Genomic DNA, 18621 nt, shown 5'->3' with positions numbered 1-18621 from the left:
GAAAGACTGTCTACCCAGTGTGAGTGGCAGAATTGATGGAGGAGTTTAGACACTAGCTGCTCATCTCAACAAGCATTGGCATAGCCAATAGGTCTCGCCTTTGGGACCTTATAAGTGTTTAGCCATGCAACACTTGATGCTGGATAACTAAACACTTTTAAGGTCCCAAAGGCGAGACCTATTGGCTGTGTAAAGTGAGTGGTAAAGTAGAGCTGGTAAAATGGTTAAAAATATGAAACACGGAGGATGGAGCCTGTGAACGGAAAACACGAGCACTGTATGAAGTGCTCCAAGTCAAAGAAAAAAAGAAAGTTATTAGTGTGTTTGATTTTCCTGAAAATGCTCCAATCTGCCACTTTTATTAGAAAATGCTCCAATCTGCCACCTGTAATTAATCATTAATGAAGCCGGATGGCTCTGTCTTGCTTCAAGCCCAGTGGCGCCTGTTGTCTGTTGTCACACAGTAAGGGAGGGGAAGGATCGAGCCCAGTGGCGCCTGTTGTCTGTTGTCACGCAGTAAGGGAGGGGGAGGAGCGGGTGAGAGAGGGGGAGGAAAGCCTGCCATGCGAGGGATGCTAGAAAGCAGGATAGCAGCTGTCCGCGTGCACGACATCGCGAACGCAAGCTGGAGGCCTGAAAAGCCACTAGTTAGCACTTCCAAAACCCGCTTACTAAAACTCTCGCCAGAGCATCGCTTACGTGATAGCTCAGGCGAGACCTAAAAACTGCGTGACCTGTAACTGTCCCCACAACATACAGCTGTCCGCTTGTGGAGGGTATATAATGTCATTATAGTTATGAGGTTATGATTAATGAGGAGGACAAGTTGGTACTTGAACACTCTCGAATGAGGTCAGATTGTCTGCTTCTTAAACCTCTGAAAATTTCCCAAATTTGCAGGTGGTTCTTACTCTCATCTGCTCCTCTTGCTTTACTTTTACTGAAATTTCCACCGGGGAACACTTCACACCACTTGGCTTGCCCTCCCAGCAGAGTGCTGGATTCTTATGGGCTGGGTGTATCCCCGAACTGGTCCCACACATAGTAGAGGTTGACTGCTGACCCCTCACCAGGCTATGGAGGGAGATATTTTTGCTGATTGATAGCCATTGGCACAGGGCTTTGTTTTCTTCTTTGAAGTGGAACTTACATCTCCACAAATAGTAAATTTAACTTACATGCAACTGCTGTTATACACTCCTGCCAGCTAAGCGTTGGGTTTGGAAAATTATAAGTTGTTTTTCTTCAAAGAAGTGCTTCAGTTTTCAGGTGACTCATGATTCTTACACCCAGAATCGCATGCACCAGTAAACATACTCTACAATAGATTGTTTTCTTGAAGGCGAGTATAAATGTAGAGATGCAAGACATTACAAATTACTTGTGTTGGGAAAGTAGTGTTGTGTAGGCCGACATAAGTGTAACAACTGTTACCTTTATAAGTAATTTTCTTTTGGCTTGCATATTGGGATGTGGTTATGGCATACATTAATTTACAACACTGCAAACCAACTGTTACAGGTAAGGAAAAGTGTCTATAGCATGTGCTGCTATAGATCACAAGCTGTCTATAGACTGGAGGTAGTTCAGAACATCTTCACCCAGTGGGGCACTCCTCAGGTGAACTTGTTCACCTCCTTTAAAAATCTTCAGTGCCAGCAGTTCTGCACCCTCAAGTATACGTTTAGGGGAGCCTTGGGGGTAGATTTTCAGTTGGTGGAACTTTCTGCTGCATTACGCTTTTACCCCATACCCTTGATTCCTTGAGTTCTGAAGAAGATCTGGGCCCACGTCATTCTCATCGTCATGGATTTGCCTAGGAGGTTTGGTATGAAGACCTTCTGCTCTTCTTCACATGTGCCCCGCTGGGACTTCTGTTCAGGCTGGGTCTTCTTTCCCAGTCAGTGTGGGTGGGGGGATGGTGGGGGGTTCCACCTCAGTGTCAAAGGCCTCCACCTACATGCCTGCAGATTGAGTGAGGACATCTAAGATCTTTTCAGCTGCCACCAGAGGTGGTAGACGTCATCTTGTCAGTGCGTCGCCCTTCCATGAAATCTGCTTGCTCTGGCAGGACGAGCAACTTTATTGCATGGTATGCTGACAGCAATGTGGACACCTGGAAGGCCAGACTGTCGCTCGTCTTGCAATATGCAATTTTACTTGCCCAAAGGGGTTGTGCGCATGGCACTGTCAAAAGGTATTTAGCTGTGTTGCTAGCATTCCTCGGTTAGCCAGACCAGCCATCCTTTTTTGATTTCCCCATTGGTATGCATTTTCTGAAGGGGTTGAAGAACACGTGCCCCCCCCAACCCCTTTTGTTTTACCCCAGTGGGACCTTACTTTGGTTTTGACTTTACTTATGGTGACTCCCGTTGATCCCCTTCATAGTTGCCCCTTAAGGATGTTGTCTCAAAAAACTGTATTTTTAATGGCTATCACTTCAGCCATACAAGTGAGCCAGTTGCAGGCTCTTAGTTCCCGTTTTACCCAGACAAATTGGTGTTGCAAACCAGGGATGCTTACCTGCCAAAAGTGATGAACCCTTTCCATCTGGGGTAGTCCATCACTTTTCCAACTATATACCCCCGACACTAAGGAGGAGGAGCTGTTGCAAAGATTGAATCCTATCTGGTGGTCAGTTACTAACTGGGCCCAACCAAAGACATAGAACTGGATGACCAGCTCTTCGTCAGATACTGTGGTGCCACAAAAGGCAAACCAGTGCAGAAACAAACCCTTTCGAGATGGATGATCCTCTTCATCAAGATCTGGTACGCTTTGGCCATGAAGGAACCTCTGGAAGGGATCAGAGCGCATACTACCATGGCTCAAGTCACCACGTCTGCCCTAGCCAGATTTGTTCCCAATGCAGACATCTTCAGGGCAGCGACGTGGGTGTCACTACGCACCTTCTCCAAAAATTATTTCCTGGAGTCCGAAGTGCGTAAAGGTGACCACTTCACTAGATCTGTTTTGTAGGATTTTCTTCTCTAACCATCCATCAAACCTCTTTCAGGGTTGGGTACTGCTCTGGGATCTATCTGCAGATCCTTCACCTGTAGATGAGAAGTATTCATCAGAAGAAAAAGTTACTTGCCTGCAGTAAGTCATTCTAGTGCATACTCCATTTACCTGAACCACTCACCTCCCCGTTTGATGAATGTTTTAGAGGGAAAGTTAATAAGACCCCAGTTTATATTTTGATACTGCAATACTTTATCAATGTTAGCCTGTCCACTCCCCTCAAAGGTTTGGAAAAATAGATTGGCCGGGCGCTATATGGCTTTAGTGATCTCACATGACACCACTTCCAGCGTCCTAACGAAGCCAGCACCCCTACCGGTGACATGAGGACTTTGAACCTTTCCGACCCAGTCTGATGTCTGGAGTTGTTCTATAGATAAGGAATCTGCGGGTTGATCAAGTATCCGCCTGGAAGATAGTTACTTCAGGTATTTCTTTTGAGTCTGATGCCCACAGGGATAGTCCTCTGCATTATGTGGACAGTTTCCTTTCAAGTTTGGGAGTCTTGTATCTGTCTGTCAGTCAATTCCTGCATTTGCAATGTGGTCTTAGTTCTGGGTGCTTGCTTCGCGGGAGCAGGGGACAACCTTGGTCTCTGGAGTCAAAGTCCTAAGGAGAGTGAGTAATCAGGCACCACTACCCATCAACTTCCACCAAAAGTGTAAATAGGATTCCTTTAACATCTTTACTGCCCACGTAGGGTGCAGACTCAGCAGAATCTTGGAACTGCATGAGGGCGTAGTGCGACAACGTAATGTCTCTTTAGTGCTAGATAGTTCATCTTTTTGGAACGAAAGGTGTCCACTTTGAACAGGAGCTATTTTGTCATCCCCCGGTTAATAGCGGTTACAGACATGATGCTGGAATTGCTCATGCACCTGAGAGATAATTTAAATGGAATGTTTTCCATAACCTTCCCAACACTAGTTATTTTCATAGGACCTCTCCTCAGACTCTTAAGCATGATTCCAACTCAATGGGAGTTGAATGGGGTGCTTGTGGAAGTCTTTGGTTCCCCTATCCTCTGGTATTAAAATTTCTCATGATGCACTGCTTTAATGCAGCACTCAAAGTTCATCCAAACCTAATGGCAGATGAAAACTAGGCCCAGGCAAAATTTAAAGTACACCAATTTAATTTCGGGAATTTTGTTTTTGCGCCTGTTATACGAAATTCCTGTAATTACACCATATCGCTGAATTGCGCTTCCATTTGTGACAAAATTATGATGTGGGCACAACGTAAACAACATGAGCAACTGTTGGTTGTGGAAATTGGGTGTTGTGCATTTTTTGCGCAAATTATGTCCACATGGCAAAAATTGACACATGGACGCATTTCACACTAAAATATAGCTCTGTATGATTGTATGATGGATTTGGATTTCATGTAATTTTACGTAATTTTCCAGAAATGTTTGCCTAATTACAAAGCAAATTGTGTCAATTTTGAACATAAAAATGACTGAGGTGAATTATGGGTTTCTTAGGAGAAATAGCGCGTCATCTTGAAACTGAAAGCACTTAGTTGAAGAAAAAACTCTATTATTCTGAACTCAACAGATGGCTGGGCATGCTGCAAATATATATATCATTCTGTGATTTGTGCATGAAGACTAAAGCATGTATGGTGTCGTTTGCAGGAACCCACTTCATGGCAATCCAGGATGAGGGATATTTTTGCTCCCTTTCCTTAGAAGACTGACCTACACCACCTGGGAAAATAGTCTTTTAAATAGTTGAAATGAAGGTTTCACTCCAGTGCTGTTTGTGCCAGCATGCACAAGAGACCAGGGGAATGCTCGAGTCCATTAGTTCAAGACGTCTCAAAACAAATGTCATTGAGACCAGGCACTGACCCCAGAACTGAGGCCAAATCATTGGGATTATAGACTTGATGTCCTCGGCTCGCTGCATGGGTGGAAAAGACTTTTGAAGTCTGATGGGACTTTAGCTCACTGATGGAAACCACAGGGAAGAAAGAAGAGCGATAGTGGTTCTTAGGTAGAATGCAACTAACTGTGGAAAGCCCACCTTGAGCAGCCAGTCATCGCGGTATGACCTACAACACTGGGTTGCAACCAACTCCGTCATCTTCGTAGACACCTGAGGGGAGGCAGTGAGATCCAAGGATAGGATGACAAATTGAAAATGTTCCAACCCCTCCATGAACAAAGATCGCATATTTAGGACGGCAGAATGGGTCAATAAAAGTACACGTTCTGCAAGTCCAAAGATTCTATCCATTACTGCGATCCAGATCAGCGAGATCCAGGGCTAGTGTGAACATTTCGAATTGCCCTTCCAAAGGAAAGCATTCAGAGGTAGAAATTCAAAATTGATGTGAGCCCTCCATTATTATTATTATTATTATTGAAGCTTGTAGAGCGCACGGCTACCTCCAACGGAAGTGTCCCAGCGCTAGCATCCTACCTAAGGGAAGAAGAAACCAGAGAAGACCATTGTATCTAGGGCAGGCCGAAGAGCCATGTCTTCAGTGCTCTCCTGAACAGGATTTCCACATCTATTTTTCTCAGGTTATTGGGCATAGTATTCCACAGGGTAGCAGTTTTTACAGAAAACGCACGGCCACCGGTCATTGCCTTCACAAAACGAGGAATGACCAAAAAGTTACGACTGTTAGATCTAGGTGCCCTAGCTTGGTTGTATTTCTGAAGTCTCCGCTTCAGATATTGAGGACCGGTCCCTCTGATTGCTCTGTGTGCAAGTACTAGAGCTTTGAACTGCACTCTTCTCCTAACTGGCAGCCAATGTAGGCTGCGTAAATGGGGGGTAATATGAAGTTGCAGTGGCACATTCCTGATCAACCTAGCTGCCGCATTTTGTATAAGCTGTAGTCTTCTCATCGGATACTCAGGAAGACCAATATTAAGGCTATTGGCATAGTCGAGTTGTGAAGTAATTAAAGCATGCACTACTCACTTCCTGCACTCCATCGGCAGGAAGTGAAGAAATCTGCGCAAAGCCTTAAGTTTCCAAAAGCACTGAGAGGAGACATGAGCAATTTGTGCCTTGCCAGTGAGTTGGGCGTCAAACTTGAAACCCAAATTCCTGGCAGAGGACACTGGTAGCGGAGGCGGGTTTAACTCGATTGGCCGCCACAGCGCAGTGCACGGAGGAGTCGGTTGATTAAAAAATAAGACCTCCGTCTTATCAGTGTTCAATTTTAGGCAGCTGTCTGTCATCCATGATGAGATATTTAAGAGACACTGTCTAAAATTGACGAAGGCGGTCTCGTTGTGTTCTTTAAAAGAGAACACCAGTTGTGTATCATCTGCATACCAGACAACCTTCACCCCACATTTTTCAGCAATTGCCGCAAGGGGAGTCAAATAAACATTAAAAAGAGTGGGGCTTAAAGCAGAGACCTGAGGAGCACCATATACCATGAGGCAAGAGCTGGAGACATAGGGATGCAGAAACACTTGTTGCGAACGACCCTCAAGAAATGAACAAAACCATGTCAAAACAGTTCCTGTTACTCCTAAATGGTGAAGTCTATTCAGGAGGATCCTGTGGGAAACCATATCAAAGGCTGCGGACAAATCCAGCAGCACCAACATTGCACAGCTTCCCTGGTCTAAGGTTTCCCGGATCGATTCGGCCACCTCCAGTAGAGCTGGCTCCGTACTGTAGCCTGTCCTAAACCCAGACTGAGAATCATGAAGATGGTTATTTGATTCTAGGAAGTCCGAGAGTTGTCTCTGGACCTCTCTTTCTAAAATTTTGGCCGGTGCCAGAAGAAGAGAGATAGGCCTCCATCCACCTTAGGCAGCAAGAATTAGCAGCAGTAACACCAATCAGCTATTTCTGAATCTGGTACCCTCTTGACTGCTACTTTGGCCAAGAGAGACTTGACTTGCAGAAAGATAACAACATGATCCTCCTGGCACTTGAGTAGGAACGGATAGGATGCAAAGGGATAGGGGTCAAATGAATGGCTGGGTATACCTATTGATCTGAAGTGATGGATTTCCCAGCCAGGTTGGAAAAATCTATTCTTGTCCCCTACCTTCAGTGGGTAGTGCTGCAAAGGGGAAATCAGAGCAGCTTAGAAGCCATTGTGGTGGGTGAGAAAGAATGGAAGATTGCTGCCCTTGGTGGTGACCACAAGCTTGGCCATCACAGCGTCTTCTGGAAGTGTGAAAAGTTCTGGCCATCTGTGGAAATGGTCACAAAGACTACTGCTGTCCTTAAGCCAGACCTTGTGAGTAGAACCTAAAATGTTTGTACTGCTAGTGAACATGACCGGCCAATGAGAGCAAGCCTCGAGAGCTGACTGGAATGCAGCTATTGTTGAAGCATTCTAGTGCAGAGTTGGAGATCACTTTCCAAAGTTGGGGGCTGTTCTTTGGTGATCTTGTAGCATGACAGAGGTCTGGCTTGTGTCCTTGTCGGCTACAGATCAGAGACCGGTGGTGGGACCTGATCCAGTATAAGTGTTATTCTGGTTCGCCATCTGGGTCCGGCATTGCCCCAGATGGTGGAGTGGAGCTTTGGGCAGGCATAAGCAAGGAAACAGGATGCCCAGTGGGGCTAGCCGGCACTGGGGAAGGACCAGCTGGCAGAAGTACCACTCGTGGTCCTTTCACTATGTGGGGCCAAAAGGCGCTCCAAAGAGAGACAGTATCACCTTGAAGATTTGCAGCAACATACCTGTAAAGGCCTGTATCTGCTACACGGTTGGCAATGGCCCTGAAAACTCGGGGCATGCTGCGACTTGCTCCAGAATGGGCTCGGAGTCAGAAGATATTAGCCTTGGGCCTTTGGTGTGCAGACTGGCTGGCTTCTCATTTGGTCTTGAATGTAGGGGGGGGCAAATCTTGCATGGTCGCTTTACACTTGTGGCACAACTTGGATTTACCCAAAGTCTTGAATTGGCATTGAGCTTTGCTGTGGGAATAACCCTGGTATTTGAAGCGGGAAAGGGAACGTAGTTTCAAACACTTAATGTGTTCCACAACAGTTTTTCTTCTGGCTCAGTGATCGCCTTCGGGTCCATCAGGGAGCACTTGCCACATGGTTTAGATCGTGACCAGACCCAGAGCAAACCTCATTCTGATCCATTACTGACATCTGCTTCCTTCATGTGTAGCACGATTTGAAACCTGTCAAGCTGGGGGAGACATTTTGTATGGCACACTGCTGTTTTTGAATTTTGGTTCAACCAACGAAGTTGAGAACGCAGAAGAGAAAGGAAGTGAAGGTGCAGGGGTGGCACCACTACACAAATTCTTAGCGTCACTTAAGGGGCTGCGCTAGGTTGTTGCAGAGTCGGATAGAGCCTAGGGTTATTTAAAATGTGAGGAATCTGTGGTTAGAAGATTCTGTCGGAATGATGTCACAACACCAATTGCACTCCATTGTTATGGACATCCTTATCTCTGAAAAATGTCACTCAACATCTTAACACACGCAGAGTTGACACCTCAGCCCCACTTCACACTCAAGTCACTTTGTGAAATGATACTGGAGTACCAACATACACACACATCTTGTGGGTTACCACGTGAATACCTCGTTTTATTTCATCCTCCCTACCATTTTCCCAAACCTTCAGTGCAACATCTGCACAATCACACATGGCGTTCTACCTTGATCGCTTGGGTAAAACATGCGTTATTACCATATCACCCCAAAGAACAATCTCATCTTTGGTCCTAATCTCATTTTACATCATGCAGGATTTATTTCCTTTGCATTCCTTGATGTGAAAGAAACACGTTAGTTAGATTCCTTACCTTAGAATATCCCCAGGCGTCAGGCTGGATCCGGAAAGATTTTTCGTCAGCAGTACCCCTGCGCGTTGGTAGGCGTCGTCTGCGGCTCCGCGTCCGTCGTCGGCGTCATGATCGCCGGGATGACGTTGTCGGAGTACTTAGACGCGGCCCTCGCGCGCTGACGTCAGTTCTTCTTTTTTCCGCGCCAGCAAGCACAGATCCGGGAACAGTGTACCCTTAGTCATTTTTTGTCTAACTTTTAGGACATTTTGTCTATCTTTTCCAAGTCGACTTCGACTCCTGGTGTCGGTAGGGATGCCCGGGTTCAAGCCGTGTGACGTCTGTCACCGACTGATGTCGGTTACCGACCCCCACCATCGGGGTTTCTACTGTCTTGGGGCCGACCACGATGACAAGTCACGCCCCGACTGCAGGGCCTTGATGTCGAAAGCTAGGTGGGAGCGGTCTCGCAAGCTCCTCGAGATCCGGCAGCCGGCTTGAGGTCCCGATTGAGGAGGAAGTCGAGGGGCCAGTCGCGGAGCCGCAGTCCTCACCGCTCATCGGGATCCAAGTCCTCGCACTCAGGTAAGTCGAGGCATGGCAAAAAGAAGTCGAAGAAGCGTCATCGCTCTTCTGGCTCCGCTTGCCGGTCGCGCGACTCGGCCGAGGGTTCGGGTGGCACCACCTGCGTGGCTCCGCCGGAGCCACAGGAGTCGCATCCGGCCCCACACCCTCCGGTCCCTGGGCTTCATGCGACTCCGGGTGAGATTCAAGACTTTCTCGTGGCCATGAGGACTCTCTTCCCGCCGCCGAGGCCTGCCGGCGCGCCTCCGGACCCCGCAGGTCTGACTGGGGGTCCTAGCGAGCCGGCGGCTTCGGTGCCGTCGTCGACTTCAGTGCCGACACCGCAGGACCCCGTGGGATCCAGGCCTGTTGACCTCACGACTCCTCCGCTGGTGCCGACCCCCATGGTGTCGCTCCCTGCGCCATCCTCGGACGACGCCGTCCATGGTTCCAGTCCAGGTCTGGCGTCGGAGCGGCGCCGCTCGTCGCCGTCTCCGGCGTTGATGGGTGAGCCTTTCGCCAAGACCCGGCTTTGTCATTTCTGCCTGATTACCAGGACACGGATGAAGGGGAGGACTCGGAGGACCCTCTGGCACAGCAGAGTGCCAGTTAAGTCCGGGCTGGGCAGATGAGCTGGGGGAGGTCAGTGGTCTAGACACTTTTCCTGACACTGGTTTCATCTCTCCTCCTTCCGTGGCTACGGAGGAAGGTGCTACTTATGCTGTGCTGCTGCGCAAGGCGGCCAAGGCCTTGCACCTGGAGCTCCCTGCAGCTGCCGTGAGGACTAACCTCCTCACTGAGGTGCTTCAACCGCCAGTAAGCTCTTCGGAGCCTCTGCTGCAGTTTAATGAGGCCCTCACCGACGTTCTGATGGGCACTTGGTCCAGGCCCTCCACAGTCTCTCCTGGGGATCGGAACGTGGCCCGGCGCCACCGCCCAGCTCCGGGCGACCCCTGCTTTCTGTCCGTACACCCCATCCCTGAGAGTCTGGCTATCCAGGCCTCCATGTCCCAAACCGCCTTCCCGTCCGCACCGCCGGACTGGGAATCCAAAAGGATGGAACAGTTTGGCAAGAAACTGTTTTCCTCACTCAGTCTTGGGTTGCGGTCCATTAATACCGCATGCCTTTTGGTCCGTTACACCCACTCTCTGAGGGATACAGTGGCGGACGTGTTGCCCCAGTGTCCAGAGGAGGCCAGGATACGGCTCGCCCAGGCTCTTGCTGAGGGGCGTGATGCAGCAGGGTATTCCATTAGATGTGGACTTGACACCACGGACTCGCTGGGCAGAGCGATTGCAACGACGGTGACGATTCGTCGTCACGCCTGTCTGAGGTCCACAAACTTTTCAGGGGATGTCCAGAGCACTCTCATGGACATGCCTTTTGATGGCGACAAAGCAGAGCTACGGCCAAGTCCTTGGGTCTGTCGGCCCAGCGCCAGCAAACTTCTGCTTTTCGCCCCTTTCATGGCCAATGAAGGGGCACCCCCGCACGTTCGTCCAGCCACAGGCCGCAGAACCAGCCTCAACGCGGTCGCAGATGTGGATTCCGCCGTGGCGGAGCAGGGGGACAGAGAGCCGGTCAGTCCACATCCGCTCCCGCAGCATCTGCCTCTAAGCCTTCCTAGTCCGAGATTTCAGGCCCATTCCATGCCAGTGGGAGGCAGAGTTCGCCATCACCTGCTCCACTGGCGTACCATCACTTCGGACAGGTGGGTGCTGCAAATCGTCCGAAGGGGCTACTCCCCTCCCCTTCGAGGCGACCCCTCCAGCCATGCCACCGCAGTACCACCACATGTTGGGGGATCACTTGCAACTTCTGCAGGAGGAAGTTACAGCCCTCTTGGCCAAGGGGGGCATCGAGCGCTTTCCTGGCCCAGAAGTAGGACGGGGTTGTTACTCCCACTACTATCTGGTTCTCAAGAAGGGCAAAGGGGGCCTACGCCCTATCTTGGACCTCAGGAGCGTCGACGCCTTCCTCCGGCAGGAGAAGTTCAAGATGCTGACATTAGCTCAGGTTCTGGCTGCCCTAGACCCTGGAGACTGGATGGTAGCGTTGGACTTGCAGGACGCTTATTTCCACATCCCCTCCTGCTGGCCCACCGGCGTTACCTGCGGTTCACGGTAGGCCCCGAGCACTTTCAGTTTACCGTGCTCCGCTTCAGCCTCACCAGTGCCCCTCGGGTGTTCACGAAAGTGATGGCGGTGGTCGCAGCTCATCTCCGCAGATTAGGGGTTCCAGTCTTCCCCTATCTCGACGACTGGTTGTTGAAGGCGAGCTCGCCCCGAATAGTCGTCTCCCACCTCCAGACTACGGCCGACCTCCTACATTCGCTGGGGTTCTCCATCAACGTGCCAAAGTCACATCTGAGTCCCTCCCAGAAGCTCCTCTTCATCTGAGCAGTTCTGGACTCTGCGCAGTTTCAGATCTATCTCGGGTCTATCCTCCCGAACAGCGGGTTCAGGATATTCAGGCTCTGATTCCGATCTTTCAGCCTTTATCCCGAGTTTCGGTCAGGATGGCCCTACGGCTGCTGGGTCTGATGGCCTCCTGCATCCTGCTAGTACATCACGCCAGGTGGCGGATGCGGGCTCTGCAGTGGGACCTGAAGTTCCAGTGGGCTCAACATCAGGGCAACCTGTCCGACCACGTCCTGATCTCGGATGGCACTGCAAGACAGTTGCTGTGGTGGCTCACGGACCGCGATTGGGTCAGTGGCAGATCCCTCTCTCTTCCCCAACCGGAGCATAAAGTGGTGACGGATGCGTCCCTCCTGGGATGGGGGGGGGGGGGGCCCACATGGGAGAGGCGGAGATCAGAGGCCTCTGTTCTCCGGCGGAGTCCCGGCTCCATATCAACCTCTTGGAGCTGAGAGCGATCCGACTTGCACTGAAGGCATTCCTTCCCTCTGTCCGAAGAAGTGTAGTGCAGGTGTTCACGGACAACACCACCGCCATGTGGTATTGCAACAAGCAGGGCGGGGTGGGGTTGTGGACCCTTTTTCAGGAGGCTCTGCGCCTCTGGACATGGCTGGAACATCAGGGCATCACCCTGGTGGTTCAACACCTGGCGGGCTCTCTGAATGCCAGGGCGGACTAACTCAGCCGTCGGTGTATGATGGATCATGAGTGGCGTCTGAACTCGGGACGTGGCGCAAGGTCTCTTTCGGCAGTGGGGAGAGCCTTGGTTAGATCTATTCGCCACCGAAGAGAACGCGCAATGTCATCAGTTCTGCGGGTTGGAATTTCCAAGGCGGCACTCACTCAGAGACGCTTTTCGTCGTGAGTGGAGTTGCGGTCTGTTATACGCCTTTCCACCTATACCACTTCTGCCCAGAGTGCTGAAGAAGATCAGGCGCGACCGGGCCCAAGTCATCCTTGTGGCTCCGGATTGGGCACGAAGATACTGGTATCCCGAGCTACTCAGTCTGTCAATCGATCCCCCGATTCGACTGCCTCTTCAGGAGGACCTTCTGTCGCAGCAGTAGGGGACGGTCCTCCACCCGAACCTGTCCAGCCTCCACCTTCATGCATGGAGATTGAGTGGCGCAGTTGATGCTATTTGACTTGCTTCCTGAAGTCTGTGATGTCATTCTGGCAGCCAGGCGTCCCTCCACTAAAACGGCATACGCCTGCAGGTGGAACAAATGTGTGGCATGGTGCACAGCAAAGGCGGTGGATTCCCTTTCCGCCCCTTTTTCTGAGGTTCTCCTCTTTCTTCTTTCCCTGGCCCAGCAGGGCTCTGCTCTGGGCACCATCAAGGGATATCTTTCAGCTGTTTCAGCCTTCTTGAGGCTTCCTGATCAGCCTTCTCTTTTCAAGTCCCCTGTTGTCAATAGATTCTTGAAAGGCATTACTCACATGTTTCCTCGTGTTCCCTTTGCAATGCCTCAGTGGGACTTAAATCTGGTGTTAACTTATCTGATGTGTGCTCCCTTTTAGCCACTTAATAACTGTCCTCTTCGCCTTCTGACTCTCAAGACTGCTTTCCTGGTTGCCATCACCTCTGCCAGAAGAGTGAGTGAGCTCCAGGCTCTTTCTTCTAAACCTCCTTTCCTCTCTGTCCATCAGGACAAGGTTGTTGAGGACTAGCCCTTGTTTTCTTCCTAAGGTGGTCACTGCCTCTCACATCGGGCAGTCCATTACCTTACCCACCTTCTTTCCGCCTCTGCATTCCTCGAAAGAGGAAGAGAGGCTCCACTGTCTGGACCCAAAACGTGCACTCGCCTTTTATTTGGATCGCACAAAACAGTTCCGGGTGGACGACCAACTCTTTGTTGGCTACGTGGGCGCTAACAAGGGGCGGGCAGTGCACAAGCGAACCATCTCTCAGGGTGTCGTTTTGTGCATTAAGGTCTGTTATACCTTCGCTAAGAAGGATCCTCCTGTGGAGCTGAGGGCCCATTCCACTCGGGCGACAGCGGCTACTACTGCCTTGGGACGGGGAGTCCCTCTGCAGGACATTTGTCAGGCAGCTACGTGGGCCTCGCTGCACACGTTTGCCAAGCATTACTGCCTGGACAGCCAAGTCCGGAGAGACGGCTTCTTTGGCCGTTCTGTTCTCCAGGACTTCCTGGTGTGATCTTGGTTCGCAGACCCACCACCGGGGTTGGTATTGCTGGGGTATATATTCTAAGGTAAGGAATCTAACTAACGTGTTTCTTTCAGATGCACAAGTTACTTACCTTCGGTAACGATATATCTGTAAGAAACATTAGTTAGTTAGATTCCTTATCGCCCCACCCATCCTCCCCGTTCTGCGAACCGATATCTAGGGTTAAGGTCATCCCTTTCAGGGCCCTAGTTTCATAGCACCAGTGTCGGTTTCTTGCATGGCTCTGCGTTCCTGGTGCGGAAAGCTATGTACAGAACTGATGTCAGTGCGCGAGGGCGGCGTCTAAGTACTCTGACGTCATCCCGGCGATCACGACGCCGGACGCGGAGCCGCAGGCGACGCCTACCGAGTACTGCTGACGAAAAATCTTTCTGGATCCAGCCTGACACCTGGGATATTCTAAGTTAAGGAATCTAACTAACTAATGTTTCTTACAGATATATCGTTACCGAAGGTAAGTAACTTCTACTTTAAACTTCTCTTTAGCAATAGGTCTGCATCTTTGGTGCTATGTTATTCTGCTGCTGCTCCACCCAGCTCTAGGTTTATATATCTAGAATTCACAGTTGAAAATCATGCTGGGTGATCAGGCCCATGCTTTTTGCATGTGTGATTATCGGAGACAAAATATAGTAATTTTCCTCAAGATTGAGAAATTCAAGATGCTCACTCTTGCTCAGGTCCTGTCTGACCTAAATCCGGGAGACTAGATGGTAGTGTTGGACTTGCAGGGCACATATTTCCAAATTTCTATCCTGCCTGCTCACAGGCGTTACCTGCGGTCACAGTGAGCCACAAGCAACTTCAGTTCACTGTTCTGCCTTTTGGCCTTACCAGCGCCCTTCGGTTGTTTACCAAGGTGATGGCGCTGGTTCCTGATCCTCTTCAAAGATCAGAGTTGACAGTCTTCCCTTATCTTTGATGACTGACTGTTGAAGACTGGACCGCCCCAAGTTATCAACTCCTACCTCTAGCCTATGTTGGACCTCCTGCATTCACTGGTGTTTACTATCAATGTACCGAAGTCACACTTGACTCCCTCTCAGATGCTCCCTTTCATCGAAGCTGTTCAGGGCACAGGGCAGTTTAGGGCCTATTCTCCCGAACGACAAGTCCAGGATATTTAGGCTATAATACCGATGTTTCAGTCTTTATCCTGGATTTCGGTGAGACTGACTCTGAGGCTGCTGGGCCTCATGGCCTCCTGCTTTTGACACTTGTCCGTTGGCATTTATGGGCTCTGAAATGGGACCTGAAGGTCCAGTGGGCGCAGCATCAGGGAAATCTCTCAGACATGGTCCAGATCTTGGACTCTCAGAGGTAACTGCAAAGGACGTGCAGTGGTGGCTTATGAACATCAACAGAAACCCTCTCCCCTACCCAACCAGATCTGACAGTGGTGACAGATGGCTGAAGCGGCCATCTGGGAAAGGTGGAGATGAGAGGACTCTGGTCTCTGGAGGAATCCGGACTCCACATCAACCAGTTGGAGCTCTGAGCAATCTGATTGGCATTGAAAACCTTTCTAACCCCCACTCATAAAGGATTGTTTTCTGGGCAACACCACCGCCATGTGGTACTGTAACAAGCAGGGCAGGATGGGGCCATGGACTCTTTTCCAGATGCCTTGTGTCTCTGCACTTGGCTGGAACTGCAGGACATACCCTGGTGGTTCAGTATCTGGCGGGTTCTCTGAATGCGGAGCGGACGAACTCAGCCAAAGATGCCTCACGGATCACAAATTGCGTCTTCATACGTAGCTGGCGCAAGTTGTCTTTCAGCAGTGGAGAGAGCCTTATTTAGATCTGTTCGCCACCGGCGAGAACACACAATGTCATTAATTCTGTGTGCTGAAGTTTCCAAGGAGCCTCTCGCTCGGAGACGCTTTTTGTCTCCAGCGGAGCTCAAGCCTCCTATACGCCTTTCCGCCCATACCACTCCTGCCCAGAGTTTTCAAGAAGATTAGGAATGACCATGCCCAAGTCATCCTTGTGGATCCTGATTGGGTGCTGAGAGCTTGCTATCCAGAACAGTTGAGCATGGCCATTGGTTCTCCGAACAGGCTGCTCCTTTGGAAGGATCTTCTGTTGCAGCAGCAGTGCAGTGTTCTCCCCCTGAACCTGTCAACACTCCACCTTCTTGCGTGGAGATTAAGTGGCGACAGTTGACAGCTTTCGAACTTCCGCCCAAAGTCTTGTATGTTATCTTGGCAGCCTGGTGTCCCCTCACCAGGACGGTTTATGCCACCCATTGGGCAAAATTTGAGGCATGGTGTAGGGCAAGATAAATTGATCCCCTTTCTTCCCCTCTTCCTTAGGTTCTCCTATTCTTTCTTTCTCTTGCCCAGCAGAGCTCTGCTCTGGGCACTGTTAAGGGATATATTTCTGCAATCTCTGCTTTTCTTTGGTTGCCTGACCAATCTTCCCTTTTCCAGTCCCCTAGTGTACATAGGTTTTTGATTGGTTTGCAACATATGTTTTCTCACTTTCTGTACAGTATGCCACAGTGGAACCTTAATCTGGTCCTGACAATCCTGATGTGCTCTCCGTTTGAGCCTTTACATAGCTGTCTTCTCGGGGTACTTACCATCAAGACAGCCTTCCTGGTAGCATTAACATCTGCCCTGAGGGTCAGTGAGTTACAGATCTTGTCATCGAAGCCTCCTTATCTTAACATCTACCCAGACAAACTGGTGCTTCCTACGAGAGCTTCCTTTCTTCAGAAAGTGGTCACTCTATTTTACGTAGGCCAAACCATCATTCTTGCCTACTTCTTACGCTCCGCCTCATCCCTCAAAGGAACAGAAGCGACTTTACCATCTAGACCCAACAAGAGTGTTGTTGTTCTACCTTGATCACATACGAAGGTTCTGGGTGGATGACCAAGTTCTTCATGGGGTATGTTGGAGCAAGGAAAGGTCGGTCTGCTCAGAAGAAGACAGTCTCACGATGGATCGCTCTCTATATCAAAATCTGCCACACTTTGGCTAAGAAGCAGTCCCCTGAGGATTTTCGGGCTCATTCTACCAGAGCTAAAGCTGCCACAACTGCGTTAACTCGCGTAGTTCCGGTACTGGACATCTGCCATGCCACAACGTGGGCTTCAATGCACACGTCTATCAAACACTACTGTCTGGACAGTCCGGTCCATTAGGATAGGTACTTTTCTCTTTCGGGCCTGCAGGACTTTGTCGTGTGAAATTGGTTTGCTGACCAAGAGAGGTATTGCTTGGATATCTATTCTAAGGTAAGGAATATGCGGCTAGAAGTCTCTATCAGATGAATAAGTTACTTTCCTTCGGTAACGCCTCTATCCAGAAGCAGATTCCTTACCCGCCCACTCATCCACCCCGCTCTGCAAACAGATTTCTAGGGACAGGGCTTTCCCCTTTTAGGGCCCTAGTTTTCCACTCCAGTGGTCAGTGTACTTTGTGGCTCTTACCTTCTGGCGTGGAAAGTTGCGAAAAGTGGGTGGTGCCTATATAGACACTGCGGACATCACTTCTAACGCGAATGCTGCCATGCAGATCCAAATGATGTCACCTAACGGTGTGCAGGGGTACTGCTGATGAAACATTTCCGGATCCAGTCTGACATCTGGGGATAATTCTAAGGTAAGGAATCTGTGGCTAGATAGTCTCTACTGGAAAAAGGGTTACCGAAGGTAAGTAACTTTTTCTTTTATCATATATGCTAAAGTTTTACTCTCGTGCGATGCAAAGGATGGTGTATTAACTTACTGACAATGTTCACCTGTGCAGAGCTAAATTGCATTGATCAGGCGCCCTTGCAAACTTCAGTAAGTGTGAGCCTAAGAATTCCAAAACATATGCATTTGGCAAACAAGTCACAAGAAAAAGCATGTCAGAGTTAGGGTTATAAGTAAACAATGTTTTTTTCTAAATAATATTTCTTTTTCTTTTTCTCCCTCAGCATTTTCTACCGAGAGGAAAATGTGAACAACTGATCAGACAAGGAGTCCTGGAGCATGTGATGTCATGATTCATGTTCCCTGCGTATATAACTGCTTGTGCTTAATAAAATATTCGTTTTTTGCAATTAATTTGTTTTCACTTATGTTTTACCAAAATAATATGTTGTACTGTGTATTCTACAAGACATTCAAGAGGACACATTAGACAGAACAAATCATGTTCATCTAGTGTTGCTCATTTATACCTTTAATTTCTATTATCTACCTCTCAAGTATGCAAAAGTGATGAATGGAATGCTTGAATTAATAACATTCACAGGTAATTGCTCGGGCCATATCCCAGTCCATCATTATTTTGCACACCAAGCACATATTCAAATCAGTCTTGCCCTTCCTCCAGTGGGAACAGTCAATCCTGAACTGGTTTTGCCCTAGGTAAGGCTCCGCAGTCAAGTACAGCTTGATTCCAGTGACAGTTTAAATGGGACCCACGTCTGTGTATACCCTTCCCATTTAGGGTGACACAGTAGAGTATACAAAAAAGTGATGAATGGAATGCTTAAATTAATCTCAACCACTGGTTATTACTCGGGCCACATCCCAGTACATTATTTTGCTCACTATGTCACCTCAGTTTAGACGCTGGCATATGCAAATAAGTCCAGCCCGAACTGCCAGGCCATGTCCTTTCTGAACCGTGGGTCCCATGCTCACTGTGCCAATGTAAACAAGCTACACCTGACTG

The 18621-nt window shown here is 49.3% G+C and overlaps 1 protein-coding gene across 3 annotated transcripts in view; it reads left to right on the top strand.

Moving 5' to 3' along the window:
• Positions 1–18001, top strand: part of GINS1 (GINS complex subunit 1) — a 278493-nt gene extending 260492 nt beyond the window's left edge. For all 3 annotated transcript variants that reach the window (XM_085612334.1, XM_085612335.1, XM_085612336.1), the window contains one exon: positions 17876–18001. In XM_085612334.1, coding sequence (XP_085468460.1) covers positions 17876–17944 — 69 coding nt within the window. In that variant the 3' untranslated portion in view covers positions 17945–18001. The remainder of the gene's footprint in view (positions 1–17875) is intronic.
• Positions 18002–18621: the final 620 nt, after the last annotated feature.

This window comes from Triturus cristatus, chromosome 6, assembly GCF_964204655.1.
Source record: "Triturus cristatus chromosome 6, aTriCri1.1, whole genome shotgun sequence".
NCBI lineage: Eukaryota > Metazoa > Chordata > Amphibia > Caudata > Salamandridae > Triturus > Triturus cristatus.
Note: the sequence above shows the minus strand (reverse complement) of the source record. Positions and strands in the feature narration are given on the sequence as shown.